Source organism: Pipistrellus kuhlii, unplaced genomic scaffold, assembly GCF_014108245.1.
Source record: "Pipistrellus kuhlii isolate mPipKuh1 unplaced genomic scaffold, mPipKuh1.p scaffold_m20_p_7, whole genome shotgun sequence".
Taxonomy (NCBI): domain Eukaryota; kingdom Metazoa; phylum Chordata; class Mammalia; order Chiroptera; family Vespertilionidae; genus Pipistrellus; species Pipistrellus kuhlii.
Window position 1 is genome coordinate 34,923,159 of NW_023425573.1, and position 23,450 is coordinate 34,946,608.

Sequence of the window (23,450 nt, forward strand, 5' to 3'; positions counted from 1 at the left end):
AACTATTAATTGTTCTACCCAAGCGAAATTTAAAGGTAATTTAAAAAAATCCTTTAAAGTATCAATTAACATTTTATATATTTACAATCTTTGTGTTTTAATAATTAACTAATAATTACTATAGACTATTATCTACTACATACCAGGCACTGTAGGTACTTCCAAGTATTCAATTGTATTCTCATAAATAACAGGTGAGGTAGATAGTATTGCCATATTGTTAGAGACAAAGAAACTGCATCTTCACATGACCAAGTAACTGCCCTGACTCTAAATCCAATAAACTTTCCATATTTCTACACTGAGATACCATAACATAACTATGGGCTGGAAAACTACAATATAAACTTTTCAACTGTACGCATAAAGTAGATTAAATAAAGGCAAAATATTCACAAGGTCTTTTCCCAGGAAAGTCAAATACATTTGGTATAGACAATTGTTCTGACACTCAGAAGCTGTGTAAGACTTAGTTCATGAAATCTCCTCTCATCCCTAGAGCCAGAAGTTATGCCTTTTATTCTCAGAGCACCCAAAGTACTTTGCTTGCACCTAGAATACCTCTGTGGTATTTCTGTTGTGTGCTGTGTGCCTTATTTTCCTTATGACCACTTCTCATCTCACTTACTAGTCTGTAGATATCTTAGTCATAGACTCTGTCTTATTCACGTTTGGTATTATCCACGGCATTTAGGCTAACACAGAGAAGGTTCCTGAAAGGTTTACTTAATAGATTAGTGGATTAACAAGCAGTTACCTGTGAATGTATCTGCTCATAGTCCTTTGTGTCAAAGCAGGAAAACAGTTTGATCCAAAGAGCTGGTGTGGGGAACTGTTGACAGGGCACTGACCCTTCTGTCCTCTTTCAGGAGCGGCTCTGCCCTGGCCCAGCTCTATGGAACCTCCGCCACCTTAGAGCACCACCATTTTAACCACGCGGTGATGATCCTTCAGAGTGAGGTAGGGCCCTAACGTGCTGCTTCTCCCCTTGAAGGAAAATCAATGAAACCATGCCTCCGACCCCTCTGTAATGCCACAGGTAGACGCAGAGAAGTGGAACAGATTTTTAAATCAAACTATTAGACCCTTTTGTGTGTCTTTTTAAAATTCAGTTAGATGCCTGATCAAAGAATGGGTTCAAATTCTTCCTGACTGAGCTGTCTCATTTGGGATTCATTCTTGGTTTGGAAGTGTTTCCCATTCACTTAGCCCAGGAGATGGCCTCCAACTTGCTTACCTTCCTCAGGACTACAGAAGCCCGCACACAGGGACATGATCCAAGTAGTGAGTGGCCCAACCTTCCCATTGTGTGAAACTCACAGCCCCATTAAAAGAAGGTGGAAACAGGCTGATAAAGTTACACTCTATTAGCACAACTGAGATGTCTACATAAAATAAACACTTAAAGTTGCTGGTGGGATCAGTCTGAAAGTGAGAATCGCAGCTACATTTGAGACGCAGGATGGCAGGACTTGGAAGTGCTTTTTTCCTTTTAGCTCCCACAGAGAAAAGGAAAACCACTATTGACTCTGGATGAGGCGGCATGAACTTGGAATCGCCAGGAAAGGCTCTATTCAGTTCTCTGCAGGCGTACAGACTGTTTGTGTGTGTGGCTGGAAAAGCATCATTCAATATGGAGGTTTTCCTCCAGCCTACCTTGGGAAAGCATGTCTTTTGTAACATCATGAAGGCCTCGTTCGACCCCATGAAGAGAGTGGGCAGTGTACTGGGGGCAGGCCAACCACTGGGGAAGACCTCTCTTCAGCTGGGAAGGGAGCAACACAGTTAGGCTTTCGGTAACTGACAGAAACCAGCATCAGGCATGTGTGGCTCAGGAATTTCCCTATGAAAGCCATGTTTTAGCCGAGTGCTGTGGCAAAGGAAGGAAGGGACAGGGGGCACTTGGGTTCAGGCTGTCTTTTCTGCACTAGTGATAGGATGGGTTATACCTCAAATTCCAGGCACTCCCACCTTTGTCATAACAGGGATTATACACAGGTTAGCAAAGTTTTCTTGAAAGATTATTTTCTTGTTTGTTTGTTTGTGGAAACAAATCCCACTAACACAGAATTTGTCTTCAGACAAATAAAATACCTTGGCTACCCTTCACTCAAGGCTTCTCTATGAAGGACCGGAATAATAACATTATTATGCAGTGAGCATGACTAGTGCATGCAGGCCCTGCCCCCGGCTCCCCAGCCCCTCCTGTCCTGACCTCAGAAAGGCAGAACTGCAGATGTCATCATCACCTACTTCCTGAATGCAAAGGACAGAGCAGCCATGTGGGCAGGCAAACGTACCCAGACCTTTCTTCCTCTACTTGCTTCTCTTTCCATCAATACCACCCTACTCCCTAAACCAGGGGTGGGGGACCTTTTTTCTGCCAACGGCCGTTTGGATTTTTATAGCATCATTTGTAGACACCTTAAAAATTAGCCTGCTATATTTTGGTCGACATTTAATCAACTCACCCCTAATGCCTGGATAGGGCCAGATGAAATTATTTTGCAGGCCTTATATGGCCCCCAGACCCAGCATTCTCCACCCCTGTGCCTAAACAAAATGGAAGCAGTATTTCAAGGACACAAATCTATTTCCAGGACCAAACTCTCGAGGCCCTGGAAAAAGCCAATTTGCATATAAACAGTACACTGATTGCAAATTAATGTTGTTCTTGTTGTTTTTATCAATATTAAGGCTAATCTGGCTAGCTTTGTCACTCAGTTAGCTGTAAACAACTGGCTTAGTTACTATTTGTCCTTTAAAAGTGGTAAAATGCACCCTCACAAAATAATCAAGATCTTCAAATTCAGACCAGCTTTCTCCTGGACTTCACATTAGTTTTATTGTGACTTGCTCCTAACAGCTATGCAGGCAGACCTCGGCCATATCATGGGTTCACTCCCAGATCATTGCAATAAAGAGAGTCATAATCGTTTTTGCTGGTGGAGGATCTTGCCTTCAGTTTATTAAAAAAAAAAAAAAAAAAAAAAAAAAAAAAAAAAAGCAGCATCTGTAAAGCACAATGAAGCAAAGCACAATAAAGTGAGGAGTATCTGTCCTTCTTTCACTGGGAGATGGTAGACGTGTGGCTGAATCCCAGGCACTACTTGTCGGTTGCTTCCAACCACCTTTTCTCAGGCCCCAGGATACCAGCCTGTGATTGATCCACAGGGCAAGGCTCGGGCAAAGAAACCGGGCAGAATTATGGCACGGCATTCCTTTAGTTGTTTGTCTTCTTCCTAATGGTTGAATTAAGGGTCTTGAGGAGTTCATTTGAAAATTATTAACAATATTGGACCTGGTCCCATGTGGAACCAATATACTGTAGTCTTTAGCAAGTGGTGGGTTCACCCAAGGAGATAAATTAACTCGGGGAAGCAGATTTTCATCTGGTGCCTGGTGGGCGGTAATTTACTAATTGATATTCTGGTTCCCAGAAATAATTATTTTACTTCTCATTGGGAAACAGTTTATTCTTAGGCAGTCATTTCTCCCCCTCCTGCACCAACTTCTGGTTTTCCATGCCTACATATCAGACTGGTCCAGTTCCCGGGCCCAGTCTGATATGAGTTCATGTTTATGAGTTTGTACTTCATGCTAAGAAAACCTGATAAATGAGAAGGCCTGACTTTCAAAGCAGATTAAGTGGATTGTCTGTCACTTTTCAAAAGGATTTTCCACTTCACTAAAACCATTCTACAGCTGCCAGTGTAGCTAAAACACAGTTTGATAAAGTGTTCTTTTCAAAGGTATGGGAGATACAGGTGTGTTTTCACATTCTCCTAGGTGAAAGTCATCTTTACAGTATCAAGAACTCTGCTGAGAACAGTATCGTATACATTCTAACTACTCAGGAAGTATGTACTGAATTTAATCTGCCACACGCTTCATCAAGACGATCCTCAAGGTTTAATACAGGGTTTCTCAACTTCAGCTGCTCTGGCATGCTGGGCCTGGTTCATCTTGGCTATTCAGGCCAAACTGTGCATTGTGGGTCCTTTAGCAGCATCCCTGGCCTCGCCCCACTCAATGCCAGTGGAACCCGTCACCAGTGTGACAATCAAAAATATCTCTGAACATTGCTCACGTCACCTCCAGTTAAGAACCTCTGGCCTAATGTTTTTTCTCCTTAAAGTCATTTGTTGACATAGCAAATGCCAACTTCAGTTTTAATTAGTGAAATTAGTATTTATTTTAGGGTCATAGAGATTCCCAAATGTTTTGTTAACTTCTGCATTCAGTAATTCCACAGGAAATGGGTAGTCAAATGGAGTTGTTAGCACAAATACACCCAATAGGAAGACAAGGTCAACATTTTTCAGAGTTTGCTCTTTGAGACTAGAGATAGCAAACAGTCCCTTGGTAGTCCTTCTCAAAAATGATCTCAAAAATGACTGCACTTTCTGGCTTTGCTGTTTGCCAGGGACTATGTCTGTGTTTGTGCAAAATTTCATTAAGCTTTTTAAAAAATGATTTGTCATGTTTTTCCCATATATTTAATATATATGGGAAAACATGCAATCAAAAACTCATATTTAATGGGGATTTTTTGGTGACTTTTTACTTTCTCATTACAGGGTCACAACATCTTTGCTAATCTGTCCTCCAAGGATTATAGTGACCTCATGCAGCTTTTGAAGCAGTCGATATTGGCAACAGACATCACGCTGTACTTTGAGTAGGTATCGGCATTTGGTCCATTTGACAAATGAATATCTAAAGTTTCATCCTGTAATTAATTTCCAGGTGCAATTGGGGGGTTGCCTGTTGTTCTAGCAGGGGTAGCAATGTGTAAAGGAGCTAAACCGTTTGCTTTGTTTTTCCCTCATCTAAATAAACTTTATTAAGGTGATGTGTGTAAGATAAGAAAATCAGGACTACCACCACAAGATTTAGAGCTTTCTTTATTTTTTATGATCCTTGTGTGGAACTCTTGACTCTGAAACTAAGAGAAGGTCATTTTTATTGTAAAGACTATGCTTTCTATTTTAGACTATTATTTCTCTTCAGATCTAAAATGGCATTGCTGATGCTAATGAAAAAGGTTTGTTGCTGGTAGGTTGACTAGAATTCCAAGCCTTTAATCCTTGCCTCTCCTCTAATTCTCTTTCTTAGAAAAGCTGCCACACCCCCCCCCCCTTTTTTTTTTCTTTCAGTTTTAGACCTCCACCTGAGCTGGAAATCCCATCCCTCTCATTTCCTCTAAGACCTGTTCTATTTTAACAGGGACCACCTTTTTCAGAAGCCTGGAAATATCTTCTTTTGCTGATATACAGTTTTTTTTCTTAAAGACCAAACAATTTTCCTTCCTTTAAAAATTATTTCACTTACCCCATAGAGACCTTAATTGCTAATGCCTACCTTTAAAAATAAGTAAATGGAGCACATTTGTACCTTTGTTTTCCTAGCACCCATTTTACCTTAAAGAGTAGCGTTCACCTCCACATTCTATCAAAATTAGACTTTCAGAAGTCACCAGAGACTTCCTTGTCCCCAAATTCAATGTCCTTTACTCATTTCTAAGATAGTTTAACTTCTTACAGAAATCTGAAGATTTACTGACTTCTCGCTGCCAATTTCTACTCTCCTTTCTTCCCTCAATATCCAGCTTCCTTTCTCTCCCCTTTTCTTGATCCTTTCTAAGTGTCTTTACTCCTTTACTCCTTTGGGTGAGTTCTTGAACCCATGTTCTTCATTCTCTATTTAGATTCACTCCCCCAGTTGTATCTCTATAATATCTTTATACCATAGAAGACTGAAATTCTTCAGTCTAACCCTAGACATGTTCCTCTAACTTCTGTTGCAAAAGCCTATAGGGGCTTCATTGCTTTCAAAGTAACCTTTAAACTTGGTTTGAGTTTCAAGCCCTTCCATAATCTGCCCCCAGCCTGTTTTTTCATTCTTTTATACCACTTTCCTCCTACATGATTTGTCTTCCTTGACCAGACTGGTCTACGTGTTACCCTTTAAAACACCTTTGCAGTGCCCCTTGTGCCCCAATCATATTACTGTTCCTACATGGAGTCTTAACCCTTTAGTTATCCATCTGGCTAAAATACCCTTTAAAGTTCATCTGTTCCTACCACCTTTTCCAGGAATCTTATGTCACTCCCTTTGTAATCTTACTGCACTTTGGCATTAGATCAGATAGTATTAGATTCAATTATAAGGGACCAAAAAAATAACAATGGCTTTCTTCTCTGCCACAGAGAATAAGACTGGGGATAAACAATCTGTAGTTGGTAGAGTAACTACATTAAGTCACCAGGGACCCAAATACTTCGGTCTTTCTGTGCTGCCACTTTCAACACCTAATTTCTACCTTAATCCAAGAGAGCTACTCAATGTCCACCCACCTCCCAGCGAGCAGAAAAAAGGAAAGAGTGAAGAAAAAAAAGGCCAAAAGGTGACGATGCAAGTTATCTCTTAAAAGAGTTTTCTGGAAACTCCCAGAACACTTCCACTTACATTTCATTGGTCAGAATTTAGTCATTTGGCCATACCTAGGTTGAAGGAAGGTTGGAAAGGAAGCCTTAATTTTGGTACAGTCCTGTGTTGTACAACAACATTTTGGTCAACAACAGATGGCATATACAACTGATATACCATATAGTCTAGGTATGTAGTGGGCTATGTCATCTAGGTTTGTGGAAGTACACTCTGTGATGTTCACACGATGATGAAATTGCCTAGTGACACATTTCTCAGAGGGATCGCTGTTGTTTAGTATCTTGTGACGGTAATCACTGCTCCACTAAAAACTAGGACTTCTATAATGAAGAAAGAAAGGGAGGAGAGGTACTGGAGTAGACAACTGACAGTGTATGCCACACATTGTTATTGTTGGCTCCTGCTGAATGTATTATTACGTGTAAATAGTGGAAGGAGTAAAGGCTTTAGAATTACTGGTCTGGATTTAAATTTCATTCTGGCATTCTAATTAAACCAGGTGCATTGAGCCCAAGTGTCTGTTGCTTCTCCCTCCTGAAATCTTACTGGATTGGCAAATGAATTTAAAAGGAAAAAGGGGGACAAATCTGCAAGGGAAAAAGACAGGGCATACAATAACTGATAGATGTCAACACATTTGTAGAAACAGAAGGCCAGCTGATGAATGGTAACTGGTTGAGCAGAGTAGAAGTGAAAAGTAGGACCCACAAAGGAAGACAGCTCTGAGAAGCAAGCCCATTGGCCCTGCAGAACCTCACTGGGGGCTTGGAGACAAGGGCACCATGAAAAGTGGATTTGACACTTAGAGCTTAAGACAAGGTGATTACTAGAAGATCAGTTTACAGAATACCCAGCGCCCATGAAGTCTTCCACCAGCATAGTGATAACTTCCTTTCCCGACACTTGCAGAAGGCCAAAGGATTATTCTCTGGAGAAATGTAAGAAAGAGCTCTGGAGTGGGGAAATGAGATGCAAAGCTCAGAAGAAGGGATGACGCAGAATGGAAGGAGTCTCTGCATTCAAACCCACACCCATAGTCCAGTCACCAGAAGCTAGAAGTCCATAAGCTACACACTCAGGGTTGTCAGATTTAGCAAATGGAAATTCAAGAAGTCCAGATAAATTTGTGTTTTGGATAAACAAATGAATATTCTTTAGTATAAGTATGTCCCATGCAATGTATGCATGGGACATGAGACACACACAACTCCAGCTCAATCTTTTAATGTCTTGCTATTGCACACAAAAAGATAACAAGGATCACACAACATTGATATGAAACACAGAGGCTAAAACAACCAATAAAGAAGTAGAATCAGAGAAAACAAGGAGAGGAAGAAAACAAAAAACTATCATTAATATCCTTAAGGAGCCAAATTATTTCATTCATGAAACAAGAATAGGATGCTTAAAAAAAAAAATAGGAAAAACCATAGAAGACAGAGCTCTTGGAAATTAAAAACATAATGGCCAAAGTGAAAAATCAAATGATAGCATTGGGAAATACAATCAAAGTATAATAAAGCAAAACTATTGAAAACACTGCTTTATTTTATTATATGGTTTACCCGTGAACGACACAGGTTTGAACTGTGCAGGTCTGCTTATACAGATTTTTTTCAATAAATACAGTCAGCCCTTTGCATATGTGGGTTTCATATCCCCATATTCAACCAGCTGTGGATTTAAAACAGTCTTTTCAGTCCTCTGTTGGGACTCTGCAGATGCAGAGGGCTGACTATATACATTGTTCAACACCATTTTATATAAGAAACTTGAGCCTCTGCAGATTTTGGTATCTGAGGGGTCCTGGAGCCAATTCTCCAAGGAGTGATGGAAGTATTTGGAAAGTCAAAACTTATATGCAAATTTTCAACTGTGTGGGGTTGACATCCCTAAGCTAGCATTATTCAAGGTTCAACTGTAATGCTTTTTAGGAATATTAGGTTTGTTAACTATGTGCACATATTACTTTAATAAATATACATTTTTAATCCCAGCTCTACCACTACCTAGCTGTGTGTCATCAGATGAATATACCTCTCTGAGCCTTTTTTTTTTTTTCCAAGTGTAAAATAGAGATAATTCCTATGTTATCTGTCTTATGTCTTGTAAATGTCTTGTATGTTTTATAAATGGCTACACCTACAGCCTCATTTGCTTTATAGCCTATTTATTTTGCATGTTTAGTGGTTTTCATGTTTGATTTAACTATCATGATCTTCCCTCTCTTTCTGAATGGATGCATCTTGATTTGAGATTTATCAAAGCTTGTATCATTTTCATATTTTTCTTTCCTGTCTCTGACACTTGTAAGATTTTATGTTATTTTCCTCAAAGTAGAAGCATTTTCCCAAGCCAAGTTCCCAAGTAATTTCTAAGGGGGGAAAAAAGCCTCAACAGTTGAAGTCCATTTATCAAGCCCTGTTAGCCATGTGATGAATCACCAAGTGACCGCTGGAATGCAGTCAAGGAAGTGGCTGCAACCCGTTTTCTCATTACTCTGCTCTTATCTTAATGCTGCAGCCACTGCTAATGTCTGCTGACTCCCAAAGAAGCTGCTAGCTCTCTTTTTTTGTCACCATTATTGTTTTCCGGGGTTCTGAATAGCTGTTCATTCCCTAATCTGGACCTTCAGGAGGCTGATTCACTTGCCTGTCTAAAGTTGCATTAAGGTGTTGCCATATTTTTTTTAGCCAAAACAATCCCTAGGGTTAATGAGGGAGAAGCAACTACTACAAACAGCCACCTGGCTGCTTTTATTTCACAATTATATAGTGTGGGGCTGGAAGGGATGCTAGAGATGATGTAATCTAAGTCATCTTTTTCTTGCACATCATGTACTGAGTTCGAAAATGCTGAAGAGCATTGCTTGGGTCATATATAATTAGTGGCTATATTGGAACCCACACTTTGCTAAAAATTACCCAAAATCTTGCAAGTGTCAGAGACAGGAAAAAGCCTCCTCTTTTATGTTTTTTCCCCCACAATTGCTATATCTATCCTCTAATTAAAAAATCAAGAAAGACTTGTCATTTGAATTGGGGCTAAATTCCACGGCAATATTGACCTTCCCAGCTGTACATTAGTTGGTTTACTCTGAGAGGCAGCCTGAGTTCCCTGTGCCCTCTTCCAAAGCACAGACAAGGGCTTGCAGGCGGGCAGGTTGGTTTTAGAGGTGACATCAGAAATAGGAGTAGGGGGCTGGGGCAGTAAAATGGCCAGTAGGAAAGCTATTGTAAGGACACAGACCCTTGTTGGTCACCACTGTGCTCAACCAGGCTTGACCCTATGCTGCACCTCAAATTTATCCACCAGCCTCCACGTTCCATCAGCCAAGGTTATTCCAGGGTCGTTAATTCCCACACCAGTTCCGGACATCTATGCCTGAAGGCTGGGGATGCCTACAGCATCCAGTCCCTCAGGGGGAGTCAGAGCAGCGACAGCATAGAAAGCATGCTAGGCCAGTGAGCCGGGAGCTGGGCACTAGCTGGTTGAGGCAGCAATGGCTGAGAAAGGAGGATGCCCCAGAGGAAGTCTGGATCAGCACTGGCTTTTCTGCCCTGGCTACTCAAATCGAAAGTCAGGACACAGTAGAGGTCAAACACAGAGGAAACACACTGCCTTCCTCCCCTAGGAAGGGGACAGCTGGCTAGAGGAAAGGCCAGGCCTTTGGAGAGGGTGTGGGACTCATTCCTAGGCGCAGGATCTCCTGTGATGCGCCGATAGGGAAAAATGTATGATTCCTGGAAACGTGGGACTTCTTTAAAAATAACCACAAAACCCTGTAACTTTAATTTCTAATGGTTTTAGGTGTCCTCAGGATTCTCTCCTGTAAGTGACAGATGAAAGCAGAATTCACAAGTTTAAAATACAAACAAAAACCTCAGTGTGAATTTCTAAGTCTCACCACCTAAATCTGGGAATTAATTCTTCAGCCTGATTTTCCAACTCATTAAACTTTCTCCAGTTTCTGCTGGATGATTTTCTAAAATTGATTTCTGTGTCTATTTCCAAGTCCTTGCAGTGAACAAGGTTTTGATATTTAAATAGTAATTTCAGCATCCCAGGCAAGAATTAGATGTACCTTATCAGTATGCAGCCGTGTGACTTTGAGGGTCACTCAGTGTCCCTTTGCCTCAGTTTCCTTGTCAGCAGTTTGGGGATAGGCACCTCACCCACACCAATCCCCTAGGGTCCTTGTGATGGTCACAGGAGATCACCTATTTGAAAGATAACTTGGTAATTTAAATAAGTAAGATTTAAATAATCTAAACAATTAATATTTAAATAATTTAAATTTGATAACTTTGATAATTTAAAATACCTTATAAATGAAAGACCCATTGAGCCAGAAGCTAAATAAAATTTCTATAATTATAGATGACACTTAAGTTCTGCAAAGAGAGAGAACCAAAATTACATGAATTAAAATATCAACGGGAAATCACAATGCCCTGTACTATTTGCATGGAAGTCAACGCAGATGACCTATGCAACTTTCACAGCTTCCACACTAATAAAAACAATATTTCCTGAATGCTTACTTGGGAGCTTTATATACACATTATCCCATTTAATATTTAGAGCAGTCCCATCAGAATAGGTACTATGTTTGAGCTCAAACACACCTGAAGAAACTGAGGTTTGGAGAGATTCAATAAATTGCTCACAATATTACATAATAAAGCTGAAAGTGATGCCAAGTAGTTGGGCTCCAAAATGTTTGAACTACTCTGCCATTTTCTCTGCACTTATGGGATTGTTAGCTAGTCCTTATATTATCAGACTACTTAACCAGGAACATAATTCATTTTCCAAATTAATATATGACTTTTGTTTCTTTAGTCATAACTATTGGAGTTAACATCTGCATATTAATTTACACTTTGTCAGTGCTTTTACATCCAAATCTCTCAGAATCTGCATTTAGCAATCAGTTGCAGATGTACTCTTGCCTGTTGAATGAGCTGTGAGAACACTGAGAGAACAGCATCCAGCTCCTCCCCTGCACCCACCCAGTGGCCCACTCCTGCCTTCCCTACCTAATGACCCTGGGGCTGGACTTTCAGGAGAGTCACAATCATGATTTGCCACCTCTCCTAACATTCCTGGGCTCTTAGACTCTTGGTAGATTCAGAACAGTTAGATAAATAGGGAAAGAATATGTAATATATAAATTTATATATATATATATATATATATATATATATATATATATATATATATATATATGTGTGTGTGTGTGTGTGTGTGTGTGTAAGAATGGTGATTTCTCACTTTACCAATGAAGAGTGCCTTGCAGATAAATTAAAAACCAGAAAGATTTTCAATGTAGTGATGGGTGACTGGTAACTAAACTTTCCAATTATATTTGAGGGTAATTTTAGCAGTTCTGTTCAAATGATGCTTTTGTAAAGGCTGCTATATTTTTCTCAGTGGAATGTATGTCAAGAGCAGGATAAAAGCCTAATAAAAATATATCTGATTATAAATGAGATTTTCCAGTAAGCTGCTTTTCACTAGCTGAGGTATTTTCCATTGTCCCTGAAAAACAAGGTTTTCAGGATTGTACTTGAGAAGGTGATGATATTAGTTCCCGTGGCAGAGGAGTCCAGATCCAGGGAGTTTTATATATAATACTAGAGGCCTGGTGCACAAAATTCATGTGGGGGGAGGGGAGGCCATCAGCCCAACCTGTATCCTCTCTAATCTGGGAGCCCTCAGGGGATGTCCTACTGACGTCTTAGGCCCACTCCCTGTGGTTCTCTGCTCTCTGCAGGGCCTGCCTGCTCCACACCACAGAGATGGGCAAGCAGACTCTGCTGGGTGCTGCCTGTAGGCTGCACTTGCCTGCTGGGCTTGCATTGCCAGAGGCGATGCTGCCAGTGTACTGCCCAGCCGCTATGGGTGCCACCATCTTTGTCTCAGAGTGACGGTTAATTTGCATATTACTCTTTTATTAGATAGGATTGTGGACACAAATGATCATGCTGTTAACTCTATAAAAATCTACACACACACACACACACACACACACACACACACACACACACATTTTGATGCTACAAAACTTTGTGGGAAAATTCATTTTTTAAAAGCACAGTGAATTTCACATTGTTGTTCTGTAATGATTGTCACTAAGGAGGAGTTCAGAAATAAACCACCAGCCATGGACCCAAGCTGGCCTGGGCCATCTGCAGCTCTTCTTTGGAGCATCCCCTCATGTGGTGCCTGCCATGGGACTGGATACTAGTACAGCAGTCCATGGTGCCGTGACATCTCAAGAAGGGGCTCAGCCACTGCTTTCCATATCCTCTCAACACGCAGGACTGTCTGGGAGGCTGGGGACCTGGAATCTACCTAGATCTTCCCACAACTTCCCTGGGACCCTGAGCAATTCAGCTTCGTCTTTCTTTACCTTGAGTTTCCTCACCTGCAAAATGACAGAGTTACAGTAAATTGTTCTCAAAAGTTTCATAGAGGGTGGGACAAAAGTAGATTTATAAGTTGTTCATATAGAAAATAACATAATAATTAATAAATAATAATATAAGAATAAACTTAATTTTACATACTAAATAACTGTAAACCTACTTTTGCCCTAGCCTGTATACCTCTAACAGTGGTATAATAATGAAAACTCGAGTTAAATATAAAAAATAAAACATTCTATGACCCAGCAGTTTTACACATACATGCACACTTGTGTGTGTGTGTGTGTGTGTGTGTGTGTGTGTGTTGTGGAGAGAGAGAGAGAGAGAGAGAGAGAGAGAGAGGCATATATTGTTATTTGACCTTTGCATATCATCACTTCAGAAAACCTTTTGCCTTATGAAAATGATGAACCCCATCTTCATCTTTCAAGACGTTAGTTTTCAGAAACTTAAAACAAAATTTTAAATGCACTTTGGTTTAAACTTTAAAGCACCTATTTGTCACTTATATGAACATGACGTACATGGTTCCACCAATGACTGGACTTTTTCCATCTTCATCTTGATAAAACTATGTTGTACAGGAAGTCTCCTATTCCCATATGAGGTCATAGCCAAACCTTGAGATGCCAGAATAAATAGAGCCTCTTAAGAAATTCATGGTTAGTCAGTGTGTGCCCGGGGGGGGGGGGGGGGGCGGATATAAAATTAGTATGCCACATTCTTCTGTGTCCTATGCAAGAAATTCTTCCTGCCATCCTCTAGGGATAGTGGCTATTCCCTTTTGTCAGTAAAATCTAGCTTTGTTATAATGTGACGGAAAGTTTACAGACTGATTTGGGGTTTAGTTGATTTAAAACTTTCACACCAGCAACTCTAGCTATTAAACTTTCCATCATTGGGGAATTTATTCTATGGTTCTGTTTAGTTGGCATGTAATAGATTTGTATTTTTAAAATATACTTTTTTGTATTGAGTTAGCCACCTAAGTGCCTATACCTCCACCTTGCATCAAAAATGAGTCTCATACCTCTAATATGCTCTCAGTAGACATAACAATACTCAGTGGAAGGTCAGACAATGGTGTTCTTAAATTTCCTAGAACTTATGGTTCAAGTTAGAATCTAGTCTTCAAGAATCTGACGGGCTTTTCTTGAATAGATTTTATATTGTTTTCTTATCTCAATCTCTCCAAATGGCAGCTGTGAAGACCTAGCACAATTAGAATCTAGGTGAAACTAGTAGCTGAAAGTTATGTTTTTAGGTGAATAGTATTATGAGATTATCTTTTTCATTCATGGATCAATTCAACAGACATTTACTAACCCCCTGCATGTCAGGCACTGTTGTAGGCACTGGGGATCTGGGAGGGAGCAAAAATGGACCAAGTCCTTGTCCTCTTGGAGCTAGCAGTCTGGTGATTTTTAGAATAACTCATAGGATTGAAATGACACCAGGTACAATGATGACAGGGATGGTGACAAGCTTCTTCAGAAAGCCTTTCATGATCTACGATTTTTCAACCTGAGATGAGTAGCCTGCTCTGTTCTCCCAGGACACCTGGGACATACCGTAGCTGCTTGAAACAGCTGCTATTCTAACAGGCTGTTTGTAGCCCAGCTCCGCTGCTCACCAGCTGCAAAACACTGGGCCAGTGAACTCAGCCCTTCCGAGCATAATACTAGTTAATCCTTATGAGCACCTACTGTGTGCCAGGTATCCGATGCAATGTTTTACACAAATAATTTCACTTAATCTTCCCACCAACCTTAACAATGTAAATCCAACTAATATTATTTTTTACTGATAAGAAAGCCAAGCCCACTTGCCTTTAGATGGAGTACCTCCTAAGACTGATATTTTGTGGGATGTACTTTGGGAAATGGTATGTAGGAAATAATTCTTAAAGGCTTAAAATGACTTCTTGTTGTTTTTTTTTTTCTTTCTCACTATAAAAATAATGAAGTCATCTAATTAGATTAAAGTGGTGAAAATAGAAATAAATCCCCCTTGTTTTCACAACTGTGGAGTATTTCCTCTTGTCTTTCACATATCTATACATCCACAAATGTGTATCCGTGTATGTGTGTGTGTGTGTGTGTGTGTGTGTGGGTGGGTCCAGCACTTAAAATGTGCTGACACTGTGCTGAGGGCTTTGCACGTCATCTCATGTAATCCTCACAATAACTGCGAGTTAGCAAACCTAATTCCCGTGTTGGAGGTTGGGAAATTGAAGTTGAGAGGGTTTGAGTGGCTTCCCAAAGTTGCACAGCAAGTAGGTGCCTGGACCCATTGCTTAAACGTAGTTATTTTTCACTCCGTAGCTCATGTGTTTAAACACTAAAGTGCTGAAATGGTTATTCTCTTACCTAGAAAAAAGTATTCATCTGAATTTACTACCAGGGACCGGAGCTTATCTTGGGTTATCATACAGCTCAGTTCCATGTTGAATGACACAAGAACACTGCACAATTGTCCCTGCGTTTTATTTGTCCTTGCCTTTCTTCTCCGACTTTCAGCTTCCAGCAAGTTATCCTAAATGTTCTCAGTTTTATGGCTCCATAATCTTCTCTGTTGTAAATACAGTCAGAAATTATGGCAGCTTTTTCTTGAAGCCTCAATGTTTTTTAAGAAGTGATTTATTTTGATAGTGCTTTAGCCTCATGATTTCAAATATTAAGTTACTTGGTTCAGGTGGTCTTATATTTTCCCATAAATGTGATTATGTCACCCACAGGCTGAGAAATTTCATTCCAGGTGTGTGTTTTTCTTTCTTCATTTGATTGTGTGCAGGAGGAGAACTGAATTCTTTGAACTTGTCAGTAAAGGAGAATATGATTGGAACATCAAACCCCATCGTGATATATTTCGGTAAGAGAAAGCTCTTGTTTGTGTTTCTTCATTATTTGAGGATTTAGCTTTGCTTTCCAGTCAGTGCAAAGAGCATACAAATGATTTTTAAAGCAACAAATCTTAGCTTGCACTCAAAGACTAAGAAATTAGCTGAATAATTGGAGAAAAGATAGACAATGTCTTTTTGTTTTCTAATGTATTATATTTTTTCTCTCCTCTCCATAAATTTGCATTCAGAATTAGAAAATGATATTTAAATTGGTTCAGTTTTAGCAACTCATGACCTCATCTTTTTCCAGAGAAGACGGGTGTGCAAGTTGGTGGGAAAGAGGGGGAGGTGGTGTTTGAATCTCAGAAAACAGTCACACAGCATAAAGGAAAGCAGAGTTCACTGTTGCTTTTCTTTAGAGACAACAGCTATTGTAGCTAGAAAACCAATGGGAACCATTTTGGTGGTGGGAATAAGGAGTCTGTTCTAGATTTTTTACATGACTTCTTCCCGATTGTTTAGAAGAGACAGCCGAAAACCATCATTTTTATGTGGCACATTTTAACCACCAGCTGGCGAGACTCTATTTCTCTCTGTGTCATACTGTCTCCTGCCTTCTGCCATGCCCACCTCAGCCATCATGAACCTTCTGCTGTCTTATTCCTACTCCAGCGCTGTTGACTATTCCTGGGAATGGTGAGGACAGGATCATTGTTTGCTGTGTCTGCTCCACAGCAGACAGCCGCTGGGATCGCCCCGAGTGGGACCCCATCAGACCTCCCCTTCCCATGTTTGCTCTCTGAAACCTCTGCCTTCACCTTCAGAACTTAAGCTCCCCCTGTACTGTCCCCTGCAGCCAATCTCTTCACGCTGTCTCCCCAGAGGGCCCTCCTGTTCCCCACCCCTCTCTGCATTGCTCTTTCTCTGTTATCTTTACAGACCTTTTTTATGTCCTTTCCTGAGGGCAAGGAAGAACCTTCCAGTACCACCACTTCCATCCTAATGTCACAATTCCATCCCCTCCACCACCATCATCTGCATTCCGACCTTGTTGTTTGTATTCTCTTACTTGCATTTTCAAAATCTGCTGTGTTTTTTTTTTCCATTATGACTTTTCTAAAAATAGGTTTCCATCTCCTCAAAAAATTCATGCCTAAAATCTACCTTCTTCTCAAGCTCCAATCCTAGTTCTCTTCTTCCCTTACAACTCCTATTAACTTCTTACAAGGCAATTTCTTTCTTTTTAAGTACCTTTTCATTCCGCAAATAATATAAAAATGTATTTTTCTGTAACAAATTAAACCATTACAATACACTTCCAATTCTTCTTTGAGCTTTACTCCTAATCCCCACACTGCTGCATAGCTGTGCTGTGCTATCAGTTAGTTGTAACTGTCCAGATAATTTCTAAAGCATGGACATACACATGAACCATTGGAAAACATTATCTAGTAAGAATTTATCTGTTTTAATATAATTCTGCATTTGCATGTCAATCTGAACTTGCTTGCTCACTCAACTACCGTGTTTCCCCGAAAATAAGACATCCTCCGAAAATAAGACCTAGTGCATGGAAAGATAAGACATCCCCTGAAAATAAGACCTAGCGCAACTTCGGGAGAAAAATTTAATATAAGACACTGTCTTATTTTCGGGGAAACAGAGTATATGTGTTGGAATTCTTTTCATGTTCATACCTCATCATCTTTTAATGCTCTATAGTATTCCAAAATATAGATTCAGCACAGAGTAGTTAGCCATTTCCCTATAGAGGAATTTAGCCTATGAATGTGATTTCTGTTCCTTTTGAAAGTCATCTGTCAGCTCCCAGGAATCTAATTCTACAGCCTTTGTTCTCTTCTGGTTCCCTGATCTCTTCATAAGCTCCTACTTGTGTTGGCTTTTCCTTTCTTAAAATTCTCTCCGGCCTTGGATTCTGCAAAGCCTTGCTCTTCTGGACTTGCCACTTCCTTTCTGACTCTTCCTTGTCCTTGTTCTCTGTTCTTTTCCAGGCTTCCACCTCCCACTGTAACCTATGTGTAACTATCCCCCAAGGACCTGGGTTTGTTATTCTTCTTTTTGAGCACCCTCCAGCTTCAGCTGCCATCTCCTCTTAAGTGACCTCCACTTTGTTGGGCCTGGCCTCCTCTAAGCATAACTCCTAAAATGCCAGTTCTTATTCCTCATATCCACCTGGGGGTTCTCCTGCAGATTTTCAAATACTTTTGGCAGGGGATCTCATATGTAAAAAATAATAATTTAAAAAAATAATAAACTACCTGGAAGTATATGTGAAACAGAGGTGCTCCAGGAGGTCCATCCCCCTAGCTCTGCCCTCCCTTCTCTTTTTGCAGTTAGACTCTGACCATGTGCACCAAGGCGGGGCGAGATGGGGAGTGCTCCTCTGGAGAGCACTATTAGGGAATTTTAAAGTAGTAATAAAACCAACTAAACGTTAGGGGTTTTTTTTGTTTTTGTTTTTTATCATCACCATGTGCCTGCAATGTAAACAATGTCAATGATGAAATACTCCTGAGAAAAATATATTGTTGGTACGAATTATAAACAATTGCTGACATTTCCTATTGAGTATCAACATAATTTACAGGAAAGCTTCGAAGTTGCATATTACTACTTATGCATTAATTATAAATGTATCATACATGTAAGTTAATTCCAAGAATGTCCAGGTATACAGTCAGCCCCCTGAAACCTCTGCCTCCGCCTGCAAGCTGTGGCTCTCGAGCCACATGCGGCTCTTTGGCCCCTTGAGTGTGGCTCTTCCACAAAATACCACGGCCTGGGCAAGTCTATTTTCAAGAAGTGGCATTAGCAGAAGTTTAAGTTTAAAAAACTTGGCTCTCAAAAGAAATTTCAATCGTTGTACTGTTGGTATTTGGCTCTGTTGACTTATGAGTTTGCTGACCACGGCTTTAGAATATAAACACAAATAACCACCTCTCCTCAAATGGTCACATGAAATGACAGAATTGAAAAACTCAAGTTATGTATTTTCCATCTTACCATCACTGCACTATCATTGTGGCACTATCAGAGTCTAAAGCAATGATAGAGTGCAAATTGTGAGGTAGAATATTTTTGTTTAGTAAGTGCAAAATTCAGTTCATACATGAAACCTTTTATTGAATTTGAACATCTTTAAAATTAAGATTTATTCCTTTTAGGTTGCAAATTGTTTTAAAACTAGAAGACAAGTCAAGAAAGATCCTTACTGAATTACTGCTGGCCCGTAGAGGAGAGGTGTGATAAATGACCTGCTGTGAGGGCTGGGTGTCTAAATGCAGTTGCCTTCTTCACCCACCCCACTAGGACAGAGACTCGTGCCTGACCACTCATTCGTCCAATCGCACTGAGCAGGTTGACACCCCTTAACTGTAAATTGGACTAGAATTATGAGACTAAAGCAGTTGGTACAAACTCCCTTCCTACTCTCTTCGGAGTAAAAAACAAAACAAACAAACAAACAAAAAAACCTGTTAACGTGGTGTAGAGGCTAGATTAAAACAAATAAAACTGCTCATTCTCCTTCAGTTCTTCCTGTGGGATCTCCCACCCTATTGCCCTTCCATTCCCCCTGCCCTTCTTTGTTGTAGGCCCTTATCAACTTATGCTTGTCAACTGGTTTCCTGCTTCCACTCTCTCCTTATTCAAACCTTATCTACCACCTCAAGTTCTCTTCTTGAAGGCCTCACCAAGTCCCTCTGAGCCCTCAACCTTAATTAACTCCCAGAGCCAATCAAATAAGGGCTTCAGACACCCCACCATCCTCCACCCACTCCCCAGCCCTTTTCTGTCTTCCTTTTCTGTATAGTCTTTCTGCTCCACTGCCAAGTATTCATTGAAAGTAGAGGGTCCTTTGCCAGACTTTATCAATATCAATCCTAGCTTTGATATTTCTTAGCTGTAATATCGAGCAAGCTTGTGCTGCACCAGCACAGCCAGGTTCGGTGAGCCTGAGAGGGGGCAGTGAAGGATTTAGAAAAGACAGACAAGAGAATAAAGCTGGGTCTAGGTGTGACGCTGCTTCTCTGATGGAGAGACAGCGCCATGGCCTGCAAGCCAAATCTTTATTTTATAACCAGATTCCACTAGTCAAAGTAAAGGCATGGTCAAGATGTTTACAACATTCTTGTGAGTTTTAAATCTACTCAATTACATGTACCTGATCAAGGTTTGTTTACTTGCTGCACCTCCCGCAGCCTATATCACTCAGCCACGTGGGACCACAGATTTGGACCATCACCTGTCCAAACTCTGTAGATGCTCTCCACACAAGCTTTCTGATCACTGTTTGCTTTGTAAAATAGAGATAATAATAGTATGTCTACCTGTAAGGCTGCTCAATAAGTGGTAGCTATTAGAATTATCATCATTACAGCACCTAGCACGTACACAATGAACTTATTGATTAACTGATTAATGCTGATATGAACATGAATTTGAGAAGTAAGTTTCAAATTCTCAAACAGATGGAATCTAAGTAATCATCTAAGCTATGGTAAAAATAGGCAAGTTTAGAGAGATTATTTCCTGCCCAGGAGAGAGATGGCAAATTCTAACGCGTTGCCTACAATCATGTTCCCTTCTGGTACCAGCAGAATCTAAAACGGGAAGCATCTGAGGGTAGCAAGAGGAGGTCTGATGTCTGCCTACCTCAGAGGGTTGTGATAAGTATTCCTTTAGTTAGGAGTTAGTTGGTAGACCACCTCGTACAGAGGCAGGCAAACCATGGGCTGTGGAAGTGCTTGTTACAGAAGATCAAGTTTGAAGAACAGACTGGTGTCTCTGTGTAGTGCTTACCTAGCACATGGGTGTTGGGATTAGATACCGCCTGGCTCCCCAAGGGCTGATGCCTGTGTGCCTGGCTGTGTTCTGAATGACCTGTGTGAGCCCTCTGCTTGATCCCTGGAGGGATTTCCTGGTGGAGCTGCACAAAGCCCACCACCACCTAGGCATGCTCCGCCATCTGGGAAGCAGACATGCTTCCAAGGCCCGGGGACCGGCGGGTATGAAAGTTAACACCTGACATCAGGACTGCCCTCTGACCTGTAACAACGCACCCTCTCTTCCACAAGGAGCCGGATACGATGTGATTTCCCAGCCCGGATCCGTCAGTACTTTTCATCACTTTCTGCTGCTCTTAGTACAAAGAAAGCAGATTTGGGACAAAGAGTGTATTTCATTTTTCCCTTTCCCTCCATATCCAGTTATAAACCCCTGAGCTCTCTACAATTTGACTTTGTCCTCTGCATTTTCTCCACAGCTCAGTGTGAATTCCAGTTAAACCCAATAGAAACCCGCTCTTCCACAATCTGATTCGGATCTTTCCTGTGCTTTCTTAACATGCTCCCATTCACGAAAGCTGTAGCTGAATGTCTCCTTGTGACCCTTATCACACACGGTTGCAGCCAGGCAGGAAGCTGGAGAAAAACGGTGTGGCCCTTACCCATATATCTTAGCTCCCTGGAGGTGAAGAGGAGCTTCTAATGCAGCATGTGCCTCACATCTTTGGTGTGGATTTTCTTCCATTCTCATCCATCAGTGATAGCTGGTAATTAGATTCATCAGCTATGTATACAATATGATATACTGAATCCCTTGCTGATAGTTAAGAATACAAAGCCTTGTCCATTACAAATTATTTTAGGCAGAGCATGCTTCCCTCAGGTATAGAGAAAGGCACGCTTTGCTTTCCTCCATCTGCTCCAGACAAAACAAAGGGCAGCCAGGGGAGCATTCGAGCTTTGTCTTCCGGAGCCGCGTAGCCTCAGGACAGAGATGCTAAACGTGGGGACCACAAACAGGGCTTCCCTTGTTGAGGAAAAGATGTGAGCTTACCTCCGCTCCATTTTGTTTATTTATGTGTCCAGGACGGTTTGTTTAGCAGTGCAACAAAAGATTATTCAGGCTGTTTTATTTGGTTCTGTTTTTCAGATCAATGTTAATGACAGCCTGTGACCTTGGAGCCGTGACCAAACCGTGGGAGATCTCGAGACAGGCGAGTGGTGATTAATGGCAGGGCTCAGCAGAGGAGGGACTGGAGCGGGGGGGGGGGGGGGGGGGGGGGGGGCCGCGATGTTCCCAGAGCCCTGACTACCAGGCACTGAAACCCCAGTCAATTTGCATCAGTATTAACATGGTGCAAAAAAATAGCGGGAGGCTTAGGCTCCACATAGTTTATTGCCCAGCCTTCCTTTATTGTGCTCCCACTGACTAATAATATTTCTGGCTCTGGAATAATTTTTTTAATGCACTAAATCTAAATAACACTTTGACCATTTCTTAAGGCATGAGTTTCAAAAATAGTGTTTTTGAATAGGTAATTATGTTTTAGCATAAGGTTCCCTTTTTTACATCTGAGATAAAAATCCAAGGAGGTAAATAAAAAGTTCTATTTTTCTTTTTAATTACTATTTCAAGATCAGAGAGCTCTTTGGCCATAGTGTGCAGTATCCAAATTAATTTGTACCCCAAAAATTATGCCTTTACTATCTGGTTTCACTGCCAAAAAACTGTTAGTTCTAAAACAAGAATAGTTTTCAAGCCATGATTATACAATTTTAAGTTCTTGATTACTAATAGGATTTGAGGTTAATATCTCTTTAAGTTTTATGAGGCACCTACTATGTGAACTATGAGGTCTAAGATAGTGACTTGGTGTCTTAAGACTTCATATTTTAGGGAAATATGATTCATTCACATAACAATGCATACCTAATATTGAATGATTGAATAAGTAAATAACAAATGTTAAATGATGGCTATATACATATATGTGTGATCTCATTTAAATCCTCAAAACCCACTTTGAAGTAGGTGTGGTTACTATAGTAGGCTGAATAATGGCAACCCAGAGATCTCAGGTCCCAGTCCCTGGAAGCTGTAAACTTCACTTTAAATGAAAAGGAGTCTTTGCAGATGTGGTTAAGGACCATCAATATCGTTATCGTTATCATCATCATCATCATCCTGGATTTTCCAGGTGTCTTTACCCAATCACCTGTGGCATTATAGGAGGCAGGCACGGGGCGATTACACATTGAGAGGAAGAGAAGACAATGTGGGGACAAGACAGAGATTGGAGTGAGGCAGCCACAAACAAAGGGATGCTGGCAGTGAAAGAGGCAAAGAATAGGTTCTCCCTACAGCCTCCCGAGGGAGGGTGGCCCCACTGACTCCTTGATTTCTGTCCAGTGAACTGATGTTGGACCCCTGGCCTCCAGAACCCTCAGAGAATAAATTTCTGTTGTGTTAAGCCACCAAGTGTGTGGTCATTTATGGCAGCCCCGAGAAACTAATTCAATAATTATCCCTATTTCACAAATGGGAAAAATGAGGCTTTGCAAATGGTGGAGCACATTAGGCTCCAACGCCTTCATTCTTCCCAGCAGTTTATGCTTCCTTTTATAGGATGCCTCAGTCAGCAGTTTAAATGATGCGTGTCAGCAGGATAGGTGATGTTGCCACTAAACCCAAAATTCCAGTGGTTTAAACCGACAAATGACTCCTGAATGTGTGCATCCAGGGTGGGCTGGCACTTACCTCTTTGTCCTTATTCTGGACATGGGCTAACGGGGCAGCCACCGTCTGTATCATTACAGCAGACGCACTGTGGGTCTTGCAGTGGAAATGAAATCCCCCCGCCCTCCAACAATTCATTGGCCAGAACTTGTCACAAAACCCTGCCCAATCAGGAA

At 40.9% G+C, this 23,450-nt stretch overlaps 1 protein-coding gene across 1 annotated transcript in view; it reads left to right on the top strand.

Annotated features, from left to right (window-relative positions):
* PDE11A (phosphodiesterase 11A) overlaps nt 1-23,450 on the top strand; it is a 265,912-nt gene that overhangs the window by 208,453 nt on the left and 34,009 nt on the right. The window contains exons 15-18 of the mRNA XM_045575416.1: nt 870-960; nt 4,581-4,681; nt 15,684-15,761; nt 21,688-21,751. Of these exons, the coding sequence (XP_045431372.1) occupies nt 870-960; nt 4,581-4,681; nt 15,684-15,761; nt 21,688-21,751 (334 nt within the window). The remainder of the gene's footprint in view (nt 1-869; nt 961-4,580; nt 4,682-15,683; nt 15,762-21,687; nt 21,752-23,450) is intronic.